The following is a 23,609-nucleotide window of genomic DNA, read 5'->3' as shown; positions in this document are numbered from 1 at the left end:
TCCTGGGCTTTTGTTTGTTGGAAGGTTTTTAATCACAGTTTCAATTTCAGTGCTTGTGATTGGTCTGTTCATATTTTCTATTTCTTCCTGGTTCAGTCTCGGCAGTTTGTGCATTTCTAAGAATCTGTCCATTTCTTCCAGGTTGTCCATTTTATTGGCATAGAGTTGCTTGTAGTAATCTCTCATGATCTTTTGTATTTCTGCAGTGTCAGTGGTTACTTCTCCTTTTTCATTTCTAATTCTATTGATCTGAGTCTTCTCCCTTTTTCTCTTGATGAGTCTGGCTAATGGTTTATCAATTTTGTTTATCTTCTCAAAGAACCAGCTTTTAGTTTCATTGATTTTTACTATTGTTTCCTTCATTTCTTTTTCATTTATTTCTGACCTGATCTTTATAATTTCTTTCCTTCTGCTGGCTTTGCGGTTTTTTTGTTCTTCTTTCTCTAATTGCTTTAGGTGCAAGGTTAGGTTGTTTATTCGAGATGTTTCCTGTTTCTTGAGGTAGGCTTGTATTGCTATAAACTTCCCTCTTAGCACTGCTTTTGCTGCGTCCCATAGGTTTTGGGTCGTCGTATCTCCATTGTCATTTGTTTCTAGGTATTTTTTGATTTCCCCTTTGATTTCTTCAGTGATCACTTCGTTATTAAGTAATGTATTGTGTAGCCTCCATGTGTTTGTATTTTTTACAGGTCTTTTCCTGTAATTGATATCTAGTCTCATAGCGTTGTGGTCGGAAAAGATACTTGATACGATTTCAATTTTCTTAAATTTACCAAGGCTTGATTTGTGACCCAAGATATGATCTATCCTGGAGAATGTTCCATGAGCACTTGAGAAAAATGTGTATTCTGTTGCTTTTGGATAGAATGTCCTATAAATATCAATTAAGTCCATCTTGTTTAATGTATCATTTAAAGCTTGTGTTTCCTTATTTATTTTCATTTTGGATGATCTGTCCATTGGTGAGAGTGGGGTGTTAAAGTCCCCTACTATGATTGTGTTGCTGTCGATTTCCCCTTTTATGGCTGTTAGTATTTGCCTTATGTATTGAGGTGCTCCTATGTTGGGTGCATAAATATTTACAATTGTTATACCTTCCTCTTGGATCGATCCCTTGAGCATTATATAGTGTCCTTCTTTGTCTCTTGTAATACTCTTTATTTTAAAGTCTATTTTGTCTGATATGAGAATTGCTACTCCAGCTTTCTTTTGATTTCCATTTGCATGGAATATCTTTTTCCATCCCCTCACTTTCAGTCTATATGTGTCTCTAGGTCTGAAGTGGGTCTCTTGTAGACAGCATATATATGGGTCTTGTTTTTGTATCCATTCAGCCAGCCTGTGTCTTTTGGTGGGAGCATTTAATCCATTTACATTCAAGGTAATTATCGATATGTATGTTCCTATTCCCATTTTCTTAAATGTTTTGGGTTTGTTATTGTAGGTGTTTTCCTTCTCTTGTGTTTCTTGCCTAGAGAAGTTCCTTTAGCATTTGTTGTAAAGCTGGTTTGGTGGTGCTGAACTCTCTCAGCTTTTGCTTGTCTGTAAAGGTTTTAATTTCTCCATCGAATCTGAATGAGATCCTTGCTGGGTAGTGTAATCTTGGTTGCAGGTTTTTCTCCTTCATCACTTTAAGTATATCCTGCCACTCCCTTCTGGCTTGCAGAGTTTCTGCTGAAAGATCAGATGTTAACCTTATGGGGATTCCCTTGTGTGTTATTTGTTTTTTTTTCCCTTGCTGCCTTTAATATGTTTTCCTTATATTTAATTTTTGACAGTTTGATTAATATGTGTCTTGGTGTGTTTCTCCTTGGGTTTATCCTGTATGGGACTCTCTGTGCTTCCAGGACTTGATTAACTATTTCCTTTCCCATATTAGGGAAGTTTTCAACTATAATCTCTTCAAATATCTTCTCAGTCCCTTTCTTTTTCTCTTCTTCTTCTGGGACCCCTATAATTCGAATGTTGGCGCGTTTAATGTTGTCCCACAGGTCTCTGAGACTGTCCTCAGTTCTTTTCATTCTTTTTTCTTTATCCTGCTCTGCAGTAGTTATTTCCACCATTTTATCTTCCAGGTCACTTATCCTTTCTTCTGCCTCAGTTATTCTGCTATTGATCCCATCTAGAGTATTTTTAATTTCATTTATTGTGGTTTTCATCATTGCTTGGTTCCTCTTTAGTTCTTCTACGTCCTTGTTAAATGTTTCTTGCATTTTGTCTATTCTATTTCCAAGATTTTGGATCATCCTTACTATCATTATTCTGAATTCTTTTTCAGGTAGACTACCTATTTCCTCTTCATTTGTTAAGTCTGGTATGTTCTGACCCTGCTCCTTCATCTGCTGTGTGTTTTTCTGTCGTCTCATTTTGCTTATTTTACTGTGTTTGGGGTCTCCTTTTCACAGGCTGCAGGTTCGTAGTTCCTGTTGTTTTTGGTATCTGTCCCCAGTGGCTAAGGTTGGTTCAGTGGGTTGTGTAGGCTTCCTGGTGGAGGGAACTAGTGCCTGAGCTCTGGTGGATGAGGTTGGATCTTGTCTTTCTGGTGGGCACGTCCACGTCTGGTGGTGTATTTTGGGGTGTCTGTGGCCTTATTATGATTTTAGGCAGCCTCTCTGCTAATGGATGGGGCTGTGTTCCTGTCTTGCTAGTTGTTTGGCATAGGGTGTCCAGCACTGTAGCTTGTTGGTCGTTGAGTGAAGCTCGGTCTTGATGTTGAGATGGAGATCTCTGAGAGATTTTTGCCGTTTGGTATTACGTGAAGCTGGGAGGTCTCTTGTGGACCAGTGTCCTGAAGTTGGCTCTCCCACCTCAGAGGCACGGCCCTGATGCCTGGCTGGAGCACCAAGAGCCTTTCGTCCACACGGCTCAGAGTAAAAGGGAGAAAAAATAGAAAGAAAGAAAGAAAGAAAGAAAGAAAGAAAGAGGCTATAATATAGTGAAGTAAAATAAAGCTATTGTAAAGCAAAGCTATACAGACAAAATCGCACCCAGAAGCATATACATATACACTCACAAAAAAAAGGAAAAGGGGAAAAATTAATATATCCTGCTCCCAAAGTCCACCTCCTGAATTTGGGATGATTCGTTGTCTATTCAGGTATTCACCAGATGCAGGCACATCAAGTTGTTTGTGGAGTTTTAATCCGCTGCTTCTAAGGCTGCTGGGAGAGATTTCCCCTTCTCTTCCCTGTTCGCACAGTTCCTGGGGTTCAGCTTTGGATTTGGACCCGCCTCTGCGTGTAGGTCGCCTGAGGGCGTCTATTCCCCGCACAGACAGGACGGGGTTAAAGGAGCAGCTGCTTCGGGGGCTCTGGCTCCCTCAGGCCGCGGGGAGGGAGGTGTACAGAGGAGGCGGGGTGAGCCTGCGGTGGCCGAGGCCGGCGTGACGTTGCACCAGCCTGAGGCGGGCAGTGCGTTCTCCCGGGGAACTTGTCCCCGAATCACGGGACCCTGGCAGTGGCGGGCTGCACAGGCTCCCGGGAGGGGCGATGTGGAGAGTGACTTGTGCTCACACACAGGCTTTTTCGAGGCGGCAGCAGCAGCCCCAGCGTCTCACGCCCGTCTCTGGGGTCCGTGCTGATCGCCGCGGCTCACGCCTTTCTCTGGAGTTCGTTTAGGCGGCACTCTGAATCCCCTCTCCTTGCGCGCCGCGAAACAAAGAGGCAAGAAAAAGTCCCTTGCCTCTTCGGCAGCTGCAGACTTTTTCCCGGTCTCCCTCCCAGCCAGCTGTTGTGCGCTAATCTCTTCAGGCTGTGTTCACGCCGCCAGCCCCAGTCCTCTCCCTGCGATCCAACCGAAACCGAAACCCGAGCCTCAGCTCCCAGCCCCGCCCGCCGAGCAGCCAAGCCTCTCGGGCTGGTGAGTGCTGCTCCGCGCCGAGCCTCTGTGCGGGAGTCTCTCCGTTTTTCCCTCTGCGCCCCTGTTGCTGTGGGGTCTGCGGTGATCGCCGCGGCTCGCGCCCTTCTCTGGAGTTCATTTAGGCGGTACTCTGAATCCCCTCTCCTTGCGCGCCGCGAAACAAAGAGGCAAGAAAAAGTCCCTTGCCTCTTCGGCAGCTGCAGACTTTTTCCCGGTCTCCCTCCCAGCCAGCTGTTGTGCGCTAATCCCTTCAGGCTGTGTTCACGCTGCCAGCCTCAGTCCTCTCCCTGCGATCCGACCGAAGCCGAGCCTCAGCTCCCAGCCCCGCCCGCCCCGGCGGGGGAGCAGACAAGCCTCTCGGGCTGGAGAGTGCTGCTCGGCGCCGAGCCTCTGTGCGGGAATCTCTCCGTTTTTCCCTCTGCGCCCCTGTTGCTGTGGGATCCGCGCTGGTAGCTGCGGCTCGCGCCCGTCTCTGAAGTTCGTTTAGGCAGCGCTCTGAATCCCCTCTCCTCGCGCACCAGGAAACAAAGAGGGAAGAAAAAGTCTCTTGCCTCTTCGGCAGCTGCAGACTTTTTCCCGGACTCCCTCCCGGCTAGCTGTGGTGCACTAACGCCTTCAGGCTGTGTTCACGCCGCCAACCCCAGTCCTCTCCCTGCGATCCGACCGAAGCCCGAGCCTCAGCTCCCAGCCCCGCACGCCCCGGCGGGTGAGCAGACAAGCCTCTCGGGCTGGAGAGTGCTGCTCGGCGCCGAGCCTCCGTGCGGGAACCTCTCCGCTTTGCCCTCCGCACCCCTGTGGCTGCGCTCTCCTCCGTGGTTCCGAAGCTTCCCCCCTCTGCCACCCGCAGTCTCTGCCCGCGAAGGGGCTTCCTAGTGCGTGGAAACCTTTCCTCCTTCACGGCTCCCTCCCACTAGTGCAGGTGCCGTCCCTATTCTTTTGTCTCTGTTATTTCTTTTTTCTTTTGCCCTACCCAAGTACGGGGGGAGTTTCTTGCCTTTTTGGAGGTCGGACGTTTTCTGCCAGCGTTCAGTGGGTGTTCTGTAGGAGCAGTTCCACGTGTAGATGTATTTCTACTGTATCTGTGGGAAGGAAGGTGATCTCCGCGTCTTACTCTTCCTCCATCTTCCCGAGGACCTTGTGATGTATTTTTAATCAGGTTATTGCTGGCCTCATAACATGAGTTAGGTATTAAATTAAATTTTTTTTTGGTAAATTTTGAAAAGATTAGGAGTAATTATTTTAAGGTTTGTTAGAGTTCACCAGAGGAGCCATCTCTTCCCTTCATTGAGAGATTTATGATTACTGATTCAATCTCTTTACTTGGTATAAGTCTGTTGATATTGTCTATTTCTTCTTGACTCAGCTTAGGTATTTTGTGGATTTATAGGAATTTATCCATTTCATCTAGATTATCTAATTTGTTGCTATATAATTGTTCAAACATTCTTTTATAATTTTGTTTAATTTCTGTGAGGTTGTTAGTAATATCCCCAATATTCATTTCTTTTTTATTAATATTTATTTTATATTGGAGTATAGTTGATTTACAATGTTGTGTTAGTTTCATGTGTACAGCAAAGTGGTTCAGTTATACATATACATATACATATATCTATTCCTTTTTTAGATAATTTTCCCAAATAGGTTATTACAGATTACTGAGTAGAGTTTCCTGTGCTATACAGTAGGTCCTTGTTGATTATCTATTTTATAAATACTAGTGTGTATCTGTTAATTCCAACCTCCTAATTTATCCCTCCACCCACCATTCCCCTTTGGTAACCATAAGTATGTTTTCTAAGTCTGTGAGTCTCTTTCTGTTTTGTGAATAAGTTCATTTATATCATTTTTTAGATTCCACTTATAAATGATATCATATGATATTTGTCTTTCTCTGTCTGATTTACTTCACTTAGTATGATAATCTCTAGGTCCATCCATGTTGCTGCAAATGGCATTATTTCAATCTTTTTATGGCTGAGTAATATTTCATTATATATATGTACCATATCTTCTTTATACTTTCATCTGTCAGTGGACATTTAGGCTGCTTCCATGTCTTGGCAATTGTAAATAGTGCTGCAGTGAATACTGGGGTGAAAGTATCTTTCCAAAGTATGGTTTTCTCCAGATATATGCCCGGTATTGGGATTGCTGGATCATATGTTAGCTGTATTTTCAGTTTTTTTAAAGAACCTCCATACTACTCTCCATAGTGTTCTGTACCAATTTACATATCCACCAATAGTGTAGGAAGGTTCCCTTTTCTCCACATCCTCTCCAGCATTTATTGTTTGTAAATTTTTTGATGATGGCCCTTCTGACTGGTGTGAGGTTATACCTCACTGTAGTTTTGACATTCTGACTGGTGTGAGGTGATACCTCATTGCAGTTTTGACATTCTGACTGGTGTGAGGTGATACCTCATTGTAGTTTTGACTTGCAATTCTGTAATAAATAGTGATATTGAGCTAATGTGCTTTATGGCCATCTGTATGTCTTCTTTGGAGAAATGTCTATTTTGATTGGGTTGCTTGGTTTTTTTTGATACTGAGCTATTTGTATATTTTGGAGATAATCCCTTGTCCACTGCATCATTTGCAAATATTTTCTCCCATTCTGTGGGTTGCCTTTTCTTTTTGTTTATAGTTTCCATTGCTGTTCAAAAGCTTTTACGTTTAATTGGGTCCCATTTGTTTATATTTGTTTCTATTTTATTACTCTAGGATGTGGATCTAAAAAGATATTGCTACAATTTATGTCAAACTGTGTTCTGCTTATGTTTTCCTCTAAGTTTTATAGTATCTGATCTTACATTTAGGTCCTTAATCCATTTTGAGTTTATTTTTGTGTATGGTGTAAGAGAAGGTTCTAATTCTATTTTTTTACATGTAGTAGGCCAGTTTTCCCAGCACCATTTATTGAAGAGACTGTCTTTTCTCCATTGTATATTTTTGCCTCATTTGTCATAGATTAATTGACCACACGTGCATGGGTTTATTTCTAAGCTTTCTATCCTGTTCCATTAATCTATAAGTCTGTCTTTGTGCCAGTACCATATGTTTTTGATTACTGTAGCTTTATAGCATAGTCTGAAGTCAGAGAACTTGACTCCTCCAGCTCCGTTTTTCTTTCTCAAGATTGCTTTGACTATTCAGGGACTTTTGTGTTTCCATACAAATTTTAAGATTTTGGTTCTAGATCTGAAAAAAAAATGCCATTGGCAATTTGATAGGGATTGCATTGAATCTGTAGATCACCTTGGGTAGTATAGTCATTTTGACAGTATTTATCCTTCCAATCCAAGAACATGGTATATCTTTCCATTGTTTGTGTCATCTTTGATTTCTTTCATCACCGTCTTATAATTTTCAAAGAACAGGTCTTTTGTCTCCTTAGGTAGATTTATTGTTAGGTATTTTATTCTTTTTGATGCAATGGTAAATGTTATCGTTTCCTTTATTTCTCTTTCTGATCTTTCTTTGTTAGCATATAGGGATGCAACAAATTTCTGCATATTAATTTTGTATCCTGTAACTTTACCAAATTCATTGGTGACCTGTAATAGTTTTCTGGTGGCATCTTTAGGACTTTCTATGTATAGTGTCATGTCATCTTCAGACATTGACAGTTTTACTTCTTCTTTTCCATTTTGGATTCCTTTTATTTCTTTTTCTTCTCTGATTTCCATAGCTAGGATTTCCAAAACTATGTTGAGTAAAAGTATTGAGAGTGGACATCCTTGTCTTGTTCCTGATCTTAGAGAAAATTATTTCAGCTTTTCACTGTTGAGTATGATGTTAGCTGTGGGATTGTCATATATGGCCTTCATTATGTCAAGCTAGGTTCCCTCTATGCCCACCTTCTGGAGAGCTTTTATCATAAGTACATGTTGAATTTTATCAAAAGCTTTTTCTGCATCTATTGAGATGATCATAGGGTTTTATTCCTCAATTTGTTAATGTGATGTATCACACTGATTGATTTGTGGATATTGAAAACTCCTTACATCCCTGGGATAAATCCCACTTGATCATGTATGTATGATTTTTTTAATATATTCTTTGATTTGGTTGCTAGTATTTTGTTGAGGATTTTTGTCTCTATATTCATCAGTGACATTGGCCTGTAATTTTCTTTTTTTGTGATATCTTTGTCTGGTTTTGGTATCAGGGTGATGGTGACCTCATAGAATGAATTCTGAAGTGTTCCTGCCTCTGCAATTTTTTGGAAGAGTTTCAGGATAGGTGTTAGAAGGATAGTTGTTAACTCTTCTCTAAATGTTTGATAGAATTCACCTGTGAAGTCATCTGGTCCTGGACTTTTGTTTGCTGGGTGTTTCTTTGATCACACTTTCAATTTCAGTACTCATGATTGATCTGTTCATATTTTGTTTTTCTTCCTGGTTCAGTCTTGGGAGATTGTACCTTTCTAAGAATTTGTCCATTTCTTCTTGGTTGTCCATTTTTTTGCATATAGTTGCTTATAGTAGCCTCTTATGATCTTTTGTATTTCTGTGGCATCAGTTTTAACTTCTTTTTCATTTCTAATTTCATTGACTTGGGCCCTCTCCCTTTTTATCTTGATGTGTCTGGTTAAAGGTTTATCAATTTTGCTTATCTTTCAAAGAACCAGCTTTTATCTTCATTGACCTTTTTCTATTTTTTTTTAGTCTTTTGCATTTATTACTGCTCTGATCATTATTTCTGTCCTTCTGCTATCTTTGGGGTTTGTTTGTTCTTCTTTCTCTAGTTGCTTTAGGTGTAAGTTTAGGTTGTTTATTTGTGATTTTAATTGTTTCCTGAGGTACGATTGCATTGCTGTAAACTTCCCTCTTAGCACTGCATATGCTGCATCCCATAATTTTTGGATCGTCATGTTATCATTTTCATTTGACTCTAGGTACTTTATGTTTTGCTTGTTGATTTCTTCAGTGAAACATTGTTTAGTACTATGTTGTTTAGCCTCCTTTTTTTTTACAATTTTTTTTCTTGTAGTTGATTTCTAATTTCACAGCATTGTGGTTGGAAAATATGCTTGATATGATTTCAGTTTTCTGAAATTTATATTGAGGCTTCCTTTATGGCCCAGCATGCTATCTATCCTGGAAAATATTCCATGTGCACTTGAGAAGAATGTGTGTTCTGCTACTTTTTGTTGGAATGCCCTATAAATATCAGTTAAGTCCATCTAGTCTAATGTGTCGTTTAAAGCCTGTGTTTCCTTATTGATTTTCTGTCTGGATGCTCACTGATGTAATTGGGATGTTAAAGTCCCCTACTATTATTGTGTTACTATTTCTCCTTTAATGGCTGTTAGCATACACTTTATATATACGGGTGCTCCAATGTTGGGTGCATATATATTTACAATTGTTATATCTTCTTCTTGGATTGATACCTTTTTTAAATAATTTTATTTTATTTTTAACATCTTTATTGGAGTATAATTGCTTTACAATGGTGTGTTAGTTTCTGCTTTATAACATAGTGAATCAGCTATACATATACATATATCACCATATCTCCTCCCTCTTGCATCTTCCTCCCACCTTCCCTATCCCACCCATCTAGGTGGTCACAAAGCACCGTGCTGATCTCCCTGTGCTATGCGGCTGCTTCCCACTAGCTATCTATTTTACATTTGGTAGTATATATAAGTCCATGTCACTCTCTCACTTCGTCCCAACTTACCCTTCCCCCTCCCTGTGTCCTCAAGTCCATTCTCTACATCTGCATCTTTATTCCTGTCCTGCCCTGAGGTTCATCATAACCTTTTTTTTTTTTTTAGATTCCATATATATGTGTTAGCATACGGTATTTGTTTTTCTCTTTCTGACTTACTTCTCTCTGTATGACAGACCCTAGGTCCATCCACCTCACTACAAATAACTCCATTTCGTTTCTTTTTATGGCTGAGTAATATTCCATTGTATATATGTGCCACATCTTCTTTATCCATTCATCTGTCAATGGACACTTAGGTTGCTTCCATGTCCTGGCTATTGTAAATAGAGCTGCAGTGAACATTGTGGTACATGACTCTTTTGGAATTATGGTTTTCTCAGGGTATATGCCCAGTAATGAGATTGCTGGGTCATATGGTAGTTCTATTTTTCGTTTTTTAAGGAACCTCCATACTGTTCTCCATAGTGGCTGTATCAATTTACATTCCCACCAACAGTGCAAGAGGGTTCCCTTTTGTCCACACCCTCTCCAGCAGTTCTAAGTGGGAAGTTTATAGCAATATAATCCTACCTCAAGAAACAAGAAACATCTCAAATAAACCACCTAACCTTACACCTAAAGCAATTAGAGAAAGAAGAACAAAAAAAAACCAAAGTTAGCAGAAGGAAAGAAACCATAAAGAGCAGATCAGAAATAAATGAAAAAGAAATGAAGGAAACAATAGCAATGATCAATAAAACTAAAAGCTGGTTCTTTGAGAAGATAAACAAAATTGATAAACCATTAGCCAGACTCATCAAGAAAAAAATGGAGAAGACTCAAATCAATAGAATTAGAAATGGATTGATACCTTGATCATTATGTAGTGTCCTTCTTTGTCTCTTGTAACAGTCTTTATTTTTATATATATTTTTTCTAATGTAAGTATTGCTACTCCAACTTTCTTTTGATTTCCATTCGCATGGAATACCTTTTTCTATCCCCTCACTTTCTGTATGTGTCCCTAGATTTGAACTGGGTCTCTTGTAGACAGCATATATATAGGTCTTGTTTTTGAATCCATTCAGCCAGTCTATGTCTTTTGCTTGTAGCATTTAATCCTTTTACATTTAACATACTCACTGACATTTATGTATTAATGCTATTTTGTTAATTTTTTGGATTTGTTTTTTAGGTCTTTTTTCTTTCCTTCCACTTTTGTTCTGTCCTCTAGGTATTTGATGTGTATCTTTAGAGTTCCCTTTGGATTCCTTTTTCTCTTTTTTTGTATATCTATTGCAGATTTTTATTTTGTGGGTCCCATGAAGTGTTGGCATGCACCCTATATATATACCAGATTGTTGTAAGTTGCTGGTCTATTAATTTCAAATGCATTTCCAATATCCTACATTTGTATTCTCTTCTTCTCATCATTGCTGGTTTTCACAATATGTTTGTGTGTGGATGATTTACTACCTTTGCTGTATGTTTACATTTACCATTGAGCTTTCCCATTTCATAATTTTCTTGTTTCTAATTGTGGCCTTTTATTTTCTTCCTATAGAAGCTCCTTCAGTATTCATTGTAAAGCTCGTTTGGTGGTGTTGAATTCTCTTAGCCTTCGCTTGTCTGTAAAGTTTTTGATTTCTCCCTCAAATCTGAATGAGAACCTTGGTGTGTAGAGTATTCTTGGTTGTAGGTTTTACCCTTTCATTACTTTAAATATACAGTATAATGCTACTCCTTTCTGGCCTGCAGAGTTTCTGGTGAAAACTCAACTGATAACCTTATCTGGATTTATCTGTATGTTATTTTTTGCTTCTCCCTTGTTGCTTTTAATATTTTCTCTTTGTCTGTGATTTTTGTCAATTTTATTATTGTGTGTTTCAGTGTGTTCCTCCTTGGGTTTATCATGTATGAGACTCTCTGTGATTCCTGGACTTGGGTGATTGTTTCCTTTCCCCTGTTAGGGAATTTTTCAGTTATTATGTCTTCAAATATTTTCTCATGCCTTTTATCTCTCTCTTCTCTTTCTGGGACCCCTATAATGTGAATGTTGGTGTGTCTCAGAGGTCTCTGAGATTGTCCTCACTTCTTTTCATTCTTTTTTCTTTATTCTGTTCTTCGGCAGTAATTTCCACCATTCTTTCTTCAGCTCACTTATCCATTCTTCTGCCTCATTTATTCTGCTATTGGTTCCTTCTAGTGTATTTTTCATTTTCGCTATTTTATTCTTCAACTCTGTTTGGTTATTCTTTGTATTTTCTAACTTTTTGTTAAAAACTTCTTGTAATTTCTCTCTCTGTGCATCCATTCTTTTCATACCTTCTTGGATCATCTTTACAGTCATTACTCTGAACTCTTTGTTGGGTAGATTGCCTATCTCCACTTCACTTAGTTGTTCTGGGGTTTTATCTTGTTTCTTCATCTGGAACATATTCCTCTACTATCTCATTTTGCCTAACTTTTGGTGTTTGTGATCCCACAGGCTGCAGGATTGTAGTTCCTCTTGTTTCTGGTGTCTGCCCCCTGTTGGGTGAGGCTGGTCTAAGAGGCTTGTGCAGGCTTCCTTGTGAGAGGGACTGGTGCCTGCCCACTGGTGGGTAGAGCTGGGTCATGTCCCTCTGGTTGACAGGGCTGTGTCAAGGGGTATGTTTAAAGGCGGCTGTGTTCTCAGGAAAACTTTAAGCAGTCTGTCTTCTGATGGTTGGTGCTGTGTTCCCATCCTGTTTGTTGTTTGGCCTTAGGCATCCTAGCACTGGAGCCTAAGGGCTATTGTGTGGGACCAAGTCTTGGTGTCAAAATGGCAGCCTCAGACAGCTCAAACCAATGAGTACTCCCTAGTACCTCTGCCACCAGTGTCCTTGTCCCTGAAGTGAGCCACGGCCGCCCCCCTCCCCAGGAGACCCTCCAGGACCAGCAGGTAGGTCTGACCCAGGCTGCTATGAAGTCACTGCTTTTCCCCCTAGGTCCCAGTTTGTACGAACCTTGTGTATGTCCTCTAAGAATATTCCTTCAATTTACCCAAGTCTTGTGGAGTTTCTGCCATCAAGCCCCACTGGCCTTCAAAGACAAATGCTCTGGGGGCTCCTCCTCCTGATACAAGACCAGCAGACTAAGGAGCCTGATGTGGGGCTCAGAACTCTCACTCCTGTGGGAGAACCTCTGCAATATAATTATTTTAAAGTTTGTTGTTTGCCCACCTGGCAGGTACAGGATCCTATCATCTCATTGTGACTTCTTCTTTGTCTTTGGATGTAAAATATGTTTTTTGGTAGTTTCCAGTCCTTTTTTGTCAATGGTTGTTCAGCAGGTAGTCGTGATTTTGGTGTTTTTGTGAGAAGAGGTGGGCTCAGGTCCTCCTACTCTCCCATTCTGTCAGGAATCCCACACTTTCATTTCTGATTTTAGTCATCTTCATCTTCTCTCTTTTTTCTTTGTCAGTATAGCTGAAGAATTGCCAATTTTGTTCATCTTTTCAAAGAATCTACTTTTCATTGATTCTATTGTTTTTCTACTCTGTTTATCTCCACTCTAATCTATTATTTACTTCCTTCAGCTAGCTTTGGGCTTACTTTGTTATTTTTTTCTAGTTCCTCGTGGTATAAATTTAGATTATTTATTTGAAACCTCTTTTCTTTTTTAATATAGGCATTTACAGGTATAAATTTTCCTCAGACTACTACTGCCTTGCTGTATCTCATACATTTTGGTATGTGGTGTTTTTATTTTCATTCAGCTTTAAGTAATTTACAGTTTCACTTAAGATTTTTTCTTTGACCCAGTAGTTTTTTAAGAATGTGGTATTTAATTCCACATGTTTGTGTATTTTCCAATTTTCTTTCTGTTATTGATTTATATCATCATTGTCTTGTGATCAGAAAAGACACTTTGTATGATTTCAGTCTTTTAAAATTCATTGAAACTTGTTTCATAACCTAACATATGTGGTCTAACTTACAGAATGTTTCATGTGCAATGGAGAAGAATGTATATTCTTCTTTTGTTAGGTGTAGTGTTCTATAAATGTCAGTTATGTCTAGTTGTTTTATAGTGTTGTTAAAGCCCTCTACATTGTTATTGATATTCTGTCTCGATATCCAATCTGTTATTGAAGTTGGTATTCAAGTCTCCAACTATTTTTGTAGAACAACTATTACTCACTTAAATTTTGTCAATGCTGCATAGATTTGGGGGGATTTGTTATTTGGTGTATGTATGTTCAAAGTTGTTATATCTTCTTGATGTATTGACCATTTATAAATATATAATGTCCTTCCCTTTCTCTTGTAAAAGTTTTAACTTAAAGTCTATTTTGTCTGATATCAGTATAGACATCCCAATTCTCTTCTCAGTACTGTTTGCATGGAATATGTTTCCTTTTTTTACTTTCAACCCATTTGTGTCTTTGGATCTAAATTAATCTCTTCATATAGTATATAAGTGGATTATGTTCTTTTTATCCAATCCATCAATCTGTACCTTTGGAGAGTTTAATCCATATACATAAAGATTAGTACTGATAAGAGAGTACTTCTGACATTTAATTATTTGTTTTATGTATTTCTTATGCCATTTTTGTTTATCATTTTCTTCCTCATTGCCATTTTTGTGCTAGTTGATTTTTTTGCAGTGAAAAGTTTTAATTCCCTTATCATTTCTTTTGTGTGTGGGTTTTTTAAAATATATTTTCTTTGTGATTACCATGTGGACTCCCTTTAACATACTAAATTTTATTTATTTTAAAAATAATTTATTGGAGTATAGTTGATTTACAATGTTGTGTTAGTTTCAGGTGTACAGCAAGATGAATCAGTTATACATATACATATATCCACTCTTTTTTAGATTCTTTTCCCAGATAGGCCATTACAGAGTATTGAGTAGAGTTTCCTGTGCTATACAGTAAGTCCCTATCAATTATCTATTTTATATATTACATACTAAATTTTAACAATATATTTTGAATTAATACCAAGTTAATTTCAATAACATACAAAAACTCTACACTTACACAGTTTGATATCACCTTTCTTTATGTTATTTTTGTCACTTTTGTTTTTATCTTAATCATTGTAAGTTCAATAACATAGATTTATTATTATTGTTGTTACTATTTTATTATTTTTTCTTTTAAATAATATAGGAAATAAAAGACAGAGTTCCAAACCAAATATTCAATAATGCTGCCTTCTGTATTTGCCCATGTATTTACCTTTACCAGAGATATTGACTTCTTTTTATGGCTTTGAGTTACTATCTAGGGTCCTTTCATTTTAACCTGAAGAACTCCCTTTAGCATTTATTGAAGTACAAGTCTAGTAGTATCAAACTCCTTTAGCTTCTTTTATTTATCTAGGAATATTTTAATTTCTCCCTCATTTTTGAAGGATTTTTTGCTGGGTATAAAATTCTTGGTTAATAGTTTATTCCTTTTGACACTTAAATATGTTATCTTATTGCCTTCCAGCTTCCAGGTTCTGAAGAGAAATCAACTTTGAATCTTATTGAGGATCGCTTGTACTTGACAGATTGTTTCTCTCCTTCTGCTTCAAGATTCTCATTTTGTCTTTGGTTATCCACATCTTGTTTATGTCTAATATGGGTCTTTTTGAGTTTTTCCAACTCAAAGTTTGTTGAGCATCGTGGATGTGTTATTCATGTCTTTTGTCAATTTTGAGAAATTTCAGCCATTATTTATTCAAATATTCTTTCTGCTTCTTTATCTTTCTCTCTCTCTTACTTCTGGGACTCCCATAATGTGTATATTGGTCCACTTAATGGTGTCTCTTAGGTTTTGTTTACTTACTTCATTCTTTTTAAGTTTCTGCTCCTCAGCCTTAATAATTTCAACTGTCATGTTTCAAGTTTCATCATTTGTTCTTCTACCTGTTCAGATCTGCTGTTGAACTCTTCTAGTGAATTTTTAATTTCAGTTATTTTACTTTTCAATTCTAGTATTTCTGTTTGGTTCCTTTTTACAATTTTTCTTTTTTGATATTCCCATTTTTTTCATACATTTATTTTCTTATATTCTTTATATTATTTAGTTCTTTGTCTATGTTTTTCTTTGAACATATTTAAGACAGTACTTTTTAGTCTTTGTCTAGTAAGTCTGATGTCTGGACTTCCTCAGGAACAGTTTGTCAATTTTATTTGTTACTTTAAGTGGGCCATACATTCCTGTTTCTTTTTATGCCTTGTGTTTTTGTTGTTCTTGTTGTTGAAAACTGTTTTAATTATAATGTGGTAACTGGAAATCAGATTCTCCCCCTTCCCCATATTTAGCTGTTTTCTGTTGTTGTTACTTTATTTGATGATGGCTGTAGTAGTCCATTTGTTTAGGTGTTTTAACCAAACTATTTGTGCAAAGACTGTATTCTTTGTCATATGTGATCACTGAAGTCTGTATGGATCTTGCTCAGCTAATATTTTGACAGGAATTTCCTTGAGTGCCAGCAGTTAAAAGTAAACAACAGCAGTAGCAACCAAAAAACCCACATATCTCTCCCAGTCTTTGAACATTGGCTCTGTGCTGAAGCACTACTTCAACACTTAGCCAAACTGGCACTTAGCCTATGTATCAGTCGGTGTGTAAACTTTGGGTCTTCTCCATATTTTTCTAGTCATGTGTCTTGCCCTGGACATACATGGGCCTTTCTAAACTGCCCCCATATATATTGGTGCTTTTGAATGTCCTAATTTCCCAAAGAATCTTCTCCAGCTTTTGCTCCAGACTTAAGCAGTCTATTATATGTCTCCACCCATAATTTCTTGTCCCAGGCACCTCTGGTTTATTAGTTTGCTTTGGAAAATTTTTTCACAAATGCCCACCCATTTTCCAGCCTGCATTCTGAATTGAGTGAAACAGAGATGAGCACCTTGTATCTGTCCTTCAGATAACAGGTTAAAATAGACATACACAATAATTTTTGAATAAGTTTTGCTTAGCTTACTCTGGAACTAGGGGTGAGGGTTTCACACTAGGTACACAGGCTGCTGCTAATTTAAGACTGCCTTCACTTTAGGACTGTTGCTGGGGAGAGGGGTGCAGTAAGGGCAAGTAAAAATGGCACAAAGCTTTCCTATAATTTTCAAGATGCTTTTTTCTTGGTTCAGCATTTGCTTCATTGTTGTAAATGTTTGACTGTTTCCCAGAGTTCTGACAACATTGATTCTGACAGTTTCTGATTGTGTTGCTACACTTCTGTGAGGGAATGAAAGCTCAGAGCTGCTGCCTCCTCCATATCCCTGATGTCCTCTGTTGATTTTAATATATTGATTCCAACATCTCTCTGGGTGTCCCTGTGTGCCAGAAGATCAAAGCATAAAGAAAATTAAGGATATTTTTTTTTCTATTTCATTTATTTCTGCTCTGATCTTCATGATTTCTTTCCTTCTGCTAACTTTGGGTTTTGTTTGTTCTTCTTTCTCTAGTTTATTTAGGTGTAAGGTTAGATGGTTTACTTGAGATTTTTCTTGTTTCTTTAGTTAGGCTTGTATAGCTATAAACTTCCCTCTTAGAACCGCTTTTGCTGCATCCCATAGGTTTTGGGTCGTCGTGTTTTCATTGTCATTTGTCTCTAGGTATTTTTTTATTTCCTCTTTGATTTCTTCAGTGATCTCTTGGTTATTTAGTAACGTATTGTTTAGCCTCCATGTGTTTGTCTTTTTTACGTTTTTTTCCCTGTAATTCATTTCTAATCTCATAGCGTTGTGGTCAGAAAAGATGCTTGATATGATTTCAATTTTCTTAAATTTACTGAGGCTTGATTTGTGACCCAAGATGTGATCTATCCTGGAGAATGTTCCGTGCGCACTTGAAAAGAAAGTGTAATCTGCTGTTTTTGGATGGAATGTCCTATATATATCAATTAAATCTATCTGGTCTATTGTGTCATTTAAAGCTTCTGTTTCCTTATTTATTTTCATTTTGGATGATCTGTCCATTGGTGTAAGTGAGGTGTTAAAGTCCCCCACTATGATTGTGTTACTGTCGATTTCCTCTTTTATAGCTGTTAGCAGTTGCCTTATGTATTGAGGTGCTCCTATGTTGGGTGCATATATATTTATAATTGTTATATCTTCCTTTTGGATTGATCCCTTGATCATTATGTAGTGTTCTTCCTTGTCTCTTGTAATAGTCTTTATTTTAAAGTCTATTTTATCTGATATGAGTATAGCTACTCCAGCTTTCTTTTGATTTCCATTTGCATGGAATATCTTTTTCCATCCCCTCACTTTCAGTCTGTATGTGTCCCTAGGTCTAAAGTGGGTCTCTTGTAGACAGCATATATATGGGTCTTGTTTTTGTATCCATTCAGCCAGTCTATGTCTTTTGGTTGGGGCATTTAATCCATTCACGTTTAAGGTAATTATCGATATGTATGTTCCTATGACCATTTTCTTAATTGTTTTGGGTTTGTTTTTGTAGGTCCTTTTCTTCTCTTGTGTTTCCCACTTAGAGAAGTTCCTTTAGCATTTCTTGTAGAGCTGGTTTGGTGGTGCTGAATTCTCTTAGCTTTTGCTTGTCTGTAAAGCTTTTGATTTCTCCATCAAATCTAAATGAGATCCTTGCCAGGTAGAGTAATCTTGGTTGTAGGTTCTTCCCTTTCATCACTTTAAGTATATCATGCCACTCCCTTCTGGCTTTCAGAGATTCTGTTAACATTATGGGAGTTCCCTTGTATGTTATTTGTCATTTTTCCCTTGCTGCTTTCCATAATTTTTCTTTGTCTTTAATTTTTGCCACTTTGATTACTATGTGTCTTGGCGTGTTTCTCCTTGGGTTTATTCTGTATGGGACTCTCTGCGCTTCCTGGACTTGGGTGGCTATTTCCTTTCCCATGTTAGGGAAGTTTTCGACTATAATCTCTTCAAATATTTTCTCTGGTCCTTTCTCTCTCTCTTCTCCTTCTGGGACCCCTATAATGCGAATGTTGTTGCGTTTAATGTTGTCCCAGAGGTCTCTTAGGCTGTCTTCATTTCTTTTCGTTCTTTTTTCTTTAGTCTGTTCCGCAGCAGTGAATTCCACCATTCTGTCTTCCAGGTCACTTATCCGTTCTTCTGCCTCAGTTATTCTGCTATTGATTCCTTCTAGTGTAGTTTTCATTTCAGTTATTGTATTGGTCATCTCTGTTTGTTTGTTCTTTAATTCTTCTAGGTCTTTGTTAATCATTTCTTGCATCTTCTCAATCTTTGCCTCCATTCTTATTCCGAGGTCCTGGATCATCTTCACTATCATTATTCTGAATTCTTTTTCTGGAAGGTTGCCTATCTCCACTTCATTTAGTTGTTTTTCTGGGGTTTTTTCTTGTTCTTTCATCTGGTACATAGCCCTCTGCCTTTTCATCTTGTCTATCTTTGTGTAACTGTGGTTTTTGGTCCACAGGCTGCAGGACTGTAGTTTTTCTTGCTTCTGCTGTCTGCCCTCTGGTGGTTGAGGCTATCTAAGAGGCTTGATGGGAGGCTCTGGTGGTGGGTAGAGCTGACTGTTGCTGTGGCGGTCAGAACTCAGTAAAACCTTAATCCAATTGACTGTTGATGGGTGGGGCTGGGTTCCCTCCCTGTTGCTGTGGTGGTCAGAGCTCAGTAAAACCTTAATCCACTTGACTGTTGATGGGTGGGGCTGGGTTCCCTCCCTGTTGGTTGTTTTTCGTGAGGCAACCCAACACTGGAGCCTACCTGTGCTCTTTGGTGGGGTTAATGGCAGACTCTGGGAGGGCTCACGCCAAGGAGAACTTCCCAGAACCTCTGCTGCCAGTGTCCTTATCCCCACGGTGAAACAGAGCCACCACCCGTCTCTGCAGGAGACCCCCCAACACCAGCAGGTAGGTCTGGTTCAGTCTCCCCCAGGGTCACTGCTCTTTCCCCTGGGTCCCGATGCACACATTACTTTGCGTGTGCCCTCCAAGAGTGGGGTCTCTGTTTCCCCCAGTCCTGTCAAAGTCCTGCAATCAATTCCCACTAGGCTTCAAAGTCTGATTCTCTAGGAATTCCTCCTCCTGTTGCCAGACCCCCAGGTTGGGAAGCCTGACGTGGGGCTCAGAACCTTCACTCCAGTGGGTGGACTTCTGTGGTATAAGTTTTCGCCAGTCTGTGAGTCACCCACCCAGCAGTTATGGGATTTGATTTTACTCTGATTGCGGCCCTCCTACCATCTCACTGTGACTTCTCCTCTGTCCTTGGACGTGGGGTATCCTCCTTGGTGAAGTCCAGGGTCTTCCTGTCAATGATTGTCCTGCAGCCAGTTGTGATTCTGGTGCTCTCGCAAGAGGGAGTGAGAGCACGTCCTTCTACTCTGCCATCTTGGTTAATCTCCGAAAATTAAGGATATTTTAATTATAAAATAAGTATAAAGAAAAAAGACAGTATTTTGTTGAGCTAGGCCTGAGAGATGCATACATCATTTTATCCATATTCCATTGGCTAGAAATTAGGCACATGACCGTACAGACTTGTGTGGGGTTAGAAAATGTTGACAAGTGGTATTCCCAGGAAGAAAGGTCAATGAGTTTAGTGAACAACCAGCCAACTTCTTCCACAACAAACAAATAACTAATATCCCTTGTTAAGTAGAGTTGTGTCTTTGACAAAGAGCTATGATATAACAGGCAGGAGCCTTGTTCCTAGGTTAGAATTCCAGAGCTGGAAGAATATTTAGAGACCATTTATTTTAATATCCTCAGATGTTTGGGACTCTGATGCTTGGAAATGGAGAGGGGCTAGCCAGATCACACTGAGTCAATACCAGACCTGAGACAATATCCAGCTGGATCACTCATCTTTCCTCTATACCATCTTCATTCAAACATGTTTGAGCATTTCCAAGAGTAAGATTCAATCTTAAAAGATTGTATATTTCTAGAAATGTATCCATTTTTTCTAGGTTGTCCAATTTGTTGGCATATAATTGTTCATAGTATTCTCATGATTATTTGTATTTCTGTGATATTGTCTGTAACTTGCACAGCAAAGCACATCGACAAAACAAAAAGGCAACTTACTGAATAGGAGAATATATTTGCAAATGAAATGTCCACTAAGAGGTTAATATCCAAAATATACAAATAAGTCATAACAGTCAACATCAAAAAAACACAAACAACCCAATTAAAAATGGGCAGAGGACCAGAATAGACATTTTTCCAAAGAAGACATATAGATGGCCAACAGACACATGAAAAGATGTTCAACATCACTAATCATCAGGGAAATGCAAATCAAAATCACAATGAGGTATCACCTCACACCTGTCAGAATGGCTATCATCAAAAAGACAAGAAATAACAAATGTTGGAGAGGATGTGGAGAAAAGGGAACCCTCATGCACTGTTGGTAGGAATATAAATTGGTACAACCATTATGGAAAACAATATAAAGGTTCCTAAAAAAATTAAAAATATAATTACCATTTGATCCAGCAATGCCACTCTTGGGTATTTATCTGAAGAAAATGAAAACACTAATTCAAAAAGATATATGCATCCCAGTGTTCATTGAAGCATTATTTATAATAGCCAAGATGTAGAAGCAACCTAAGTGTCCATCAACAGATGAATGGATAAAGAAGATGTGGTATATATATATATATATATATATATATATATATATATATATACACACACATATATATATGTATATATACATATACACAATGAAATATTACTCAGCCATAAACAATAATGAAATCTTGTCATTTACAACAACATGGATGGATCTAGATGGTATTATGCTAAGTGAAATAATTCAGAGAGAAAGACAAATACAGTATGTCTTCACTTATATGTGGAATCTAAAAATACAAAACAAACAAATAAATGTAACAAAACAGAGACAATCACAGATGTAGAGACCAAACTAGTAGTTACCAGAGAGGAGAGGGGTGGAGTAATAGGTGAAATCAGACAGGGAAAAAAAAAACACTGTATGTTTTCACTTATATGTGGAATCTGAAAAACAAATAAACAAATATAACCAAACAGAAACAGACTCACAGATACAGAGAACAAACTAGTGGTTGGCAGAGGTGAGGAGGGTAGGGGTAGGGGCAAAATATTGGATTGGCCAAAACGTTCGTTCAGGTTTTTCCTAACATCCTGCAGAAAAACCCGAACGAACTTTTTGGACAGCCCAATAGGTGAAGGGAATTAAGAGGTACAAACTACCAGTTATAAAATGAATACATCACAGAGATGTAATGTACATCACAGGGATTACAGTCAATAGTATAATAACTTTGTATGATGTGTAATCTATAAAAATATTGAATCACTGTGTTGTACTCCTGAAACTAATATAATGTTGTGAGTCAACTATAGTTCAGTAAAATGTAAGAAATAAATTTTTCATCACAACCCAACACATACTTACATATTTCATCTGTAAAAGTTCTACAAAACAATACTAAGATAGGTAGTGATTAGCATTCATTGTCAAATATTTCCATCTCCCCAGCTCTGGCATATTATAGAATTATACTTTCTTTTACTTTTGTAGTTACTAATGATCAGGTGATATGTGTGGTGAAGGACGTGAGCAAAATGAAATGAGTTATTTCTGGGGGAAGATTTTAAGAGCCAGTGCACAGATCACAATATTCTCTTTTCTCTGATGCTCCAATCATGGTAGCACAAAGATGAAGCCTCCGTCACTCTGGGTAACCCAGTAAGTATAATGTAAAACAGAGCCCCCAGGAAATCTCTGGTAAGCAAAATAGTGTGAGTGAGAAATAAATTTTTGTTCTTTTAAGACACTGAGGTTTGGAGTTTACTTTTTTACAATAGCATAACCTAACCTATGCTGACTGTAAATTGATGTCATGACTCAGTAATGGGTTGCAACTTGCAGTTTGTAAAATGCTACTCCATACAATGTCCACTTGTCCCATAGCTAATCCTCTCTCCAAGTTTCTGTAGAGTAATGTTAGTGACTCCCATTTTACTGAAGGATTGTGGTTATGGAGAAGGTGGAGATGCGTACTGCACAGCCTGCCCTCCCCGAAGATACAAAAGCAGCTGGGGCCACCATAGATGTCAGACTTGCATCACCTGTGCTGTCATCAATCGTATCCAGAAGGAGAACTGTACAGCTACCTCTAATGCCGTCTGTGGGGACTGTCTGCCCAGGTGAGCCTGCTATATAAGGCCAAGCTCTTCTGGGCATTCTCTAGCCCTTGGAGGTCTCCCTCATCCTTACCTCTCAGGGCCTAGTTGAAGTATTCTAACTGTCCATATCACGATGAGTTTAAGCTCCCATGAGGGAGATGCAGTATTTTTTCAAGATCCCCCTATAAAGTACTTAGCACACAGTCAATTACAGATGGTTTATCATGCTGGCATGCTTAGCTCAGGGCCAAGTTTCAAGGTAAATCTCACTGTAGACCTAAAAGAGATTAGGAAGCAGTTGGTGTCAAAGCAGTATTTCCTTCTCTTGTGAGACTAGTTCCCCTTTTGGTTATAGGGTTTGGTGAATGGGGGAAGAGGTGGAGCGTCTGGGACTCTGAGTCAGAATCAGACATAGAGGCAGAGAACTCACGAGGGGTCTGAGTGAGTGATGGCTTCCTGGAGGACAAGACTCTTAGAAGCTGCCTATGGTTCAAGAAGGACCAATCCAAGTACATTGCTTGTTTGATCACCTTGCCATTTCTTATTGCTCTGACTACAGGTTCTACCAAAAGACACGTATTGGAGGCCTGCAGGATCAAGAGTGTATCCCGTGCACGAAGCAGACCCCCACCTCTGAGGTTCAGTGTGTGTATCCAGTTCTCTTCTCCCCTTTCTTCCCCAATCCATTGGGTGACAGCAAGACAGCATAGTAAAGACTTCCTCTACCTCCTCATACTACTTCCTATAGGGTAGATTGGCAAGGGAATTGGTTAGATTTGAGTAATAGTTTTGCAATATATTATCTGTGTAACCTTCTATAAATCATTGAATCTCATTGAACCTCATTTCCCTCATCTGAAAAAAAAATGTAAGTCATGAAAATCATTGTTCTTCATACCTTATGGGATGCTGCCTAGTTCTAGTGAAATAAGGTTAGAAAGCATTTTGTAGATTATAACATTTGTACACTTGTGGATTA

At 38.7% G+C, this 23,609-nt stretch overlaps 1 protein-coding gene across 8 annotated transcripts in view; it reads left to right on the top strand.

Moving 5' to 3' along the window:
- EDA2R (ectodysplasin A2 receptor) overlaps positions 1–23,609 on the top strand; it is a 137,230-nt gene that overhangs the window by 94,223 nt on the left and 19,398 nt on the right. For 5 of the 8 annotated variants that reach the window (XM_082444991.1, XM_082444992.1, XM_082444989.1 and 2 more), the window contains 2 exons: positions 22,473–22,651; positions 23,190–23,275. In XM_082444991.1, coding sequence (XP_082301117.1) covers positions 22,473–22,651; positions 23,190–23,275 — 265 coding nt within the window. The remainder of the gene's footprint in view (positions 1–22,472; positions 22,652–23,189; positions 23,276–23,609) is intronic. The other 3 variants (XM_082444995.1, XM_082444993.1, XM_082444994.1) reach the window with 1 other exon arrangement.

The sequence above is a fragment of the Balaenoptera physalus genome (genome assembly GCF_965194825.1).
Source record: "Balaenoptera physalus genome assembly, chromosome: X".
Classification (NCBI taxonomy): domain Eukaryota; kingdom Metazoa; phylum Chordata; class Mammalia; order Artiodactyla; family Balaenopteridae; genus Balaenoptera; species Balaenoptera physalus.
Note: the sequence above shows the minus strand (reverse complement) of the source record. Positions and strands in the feature narration are given on the sequence as shown.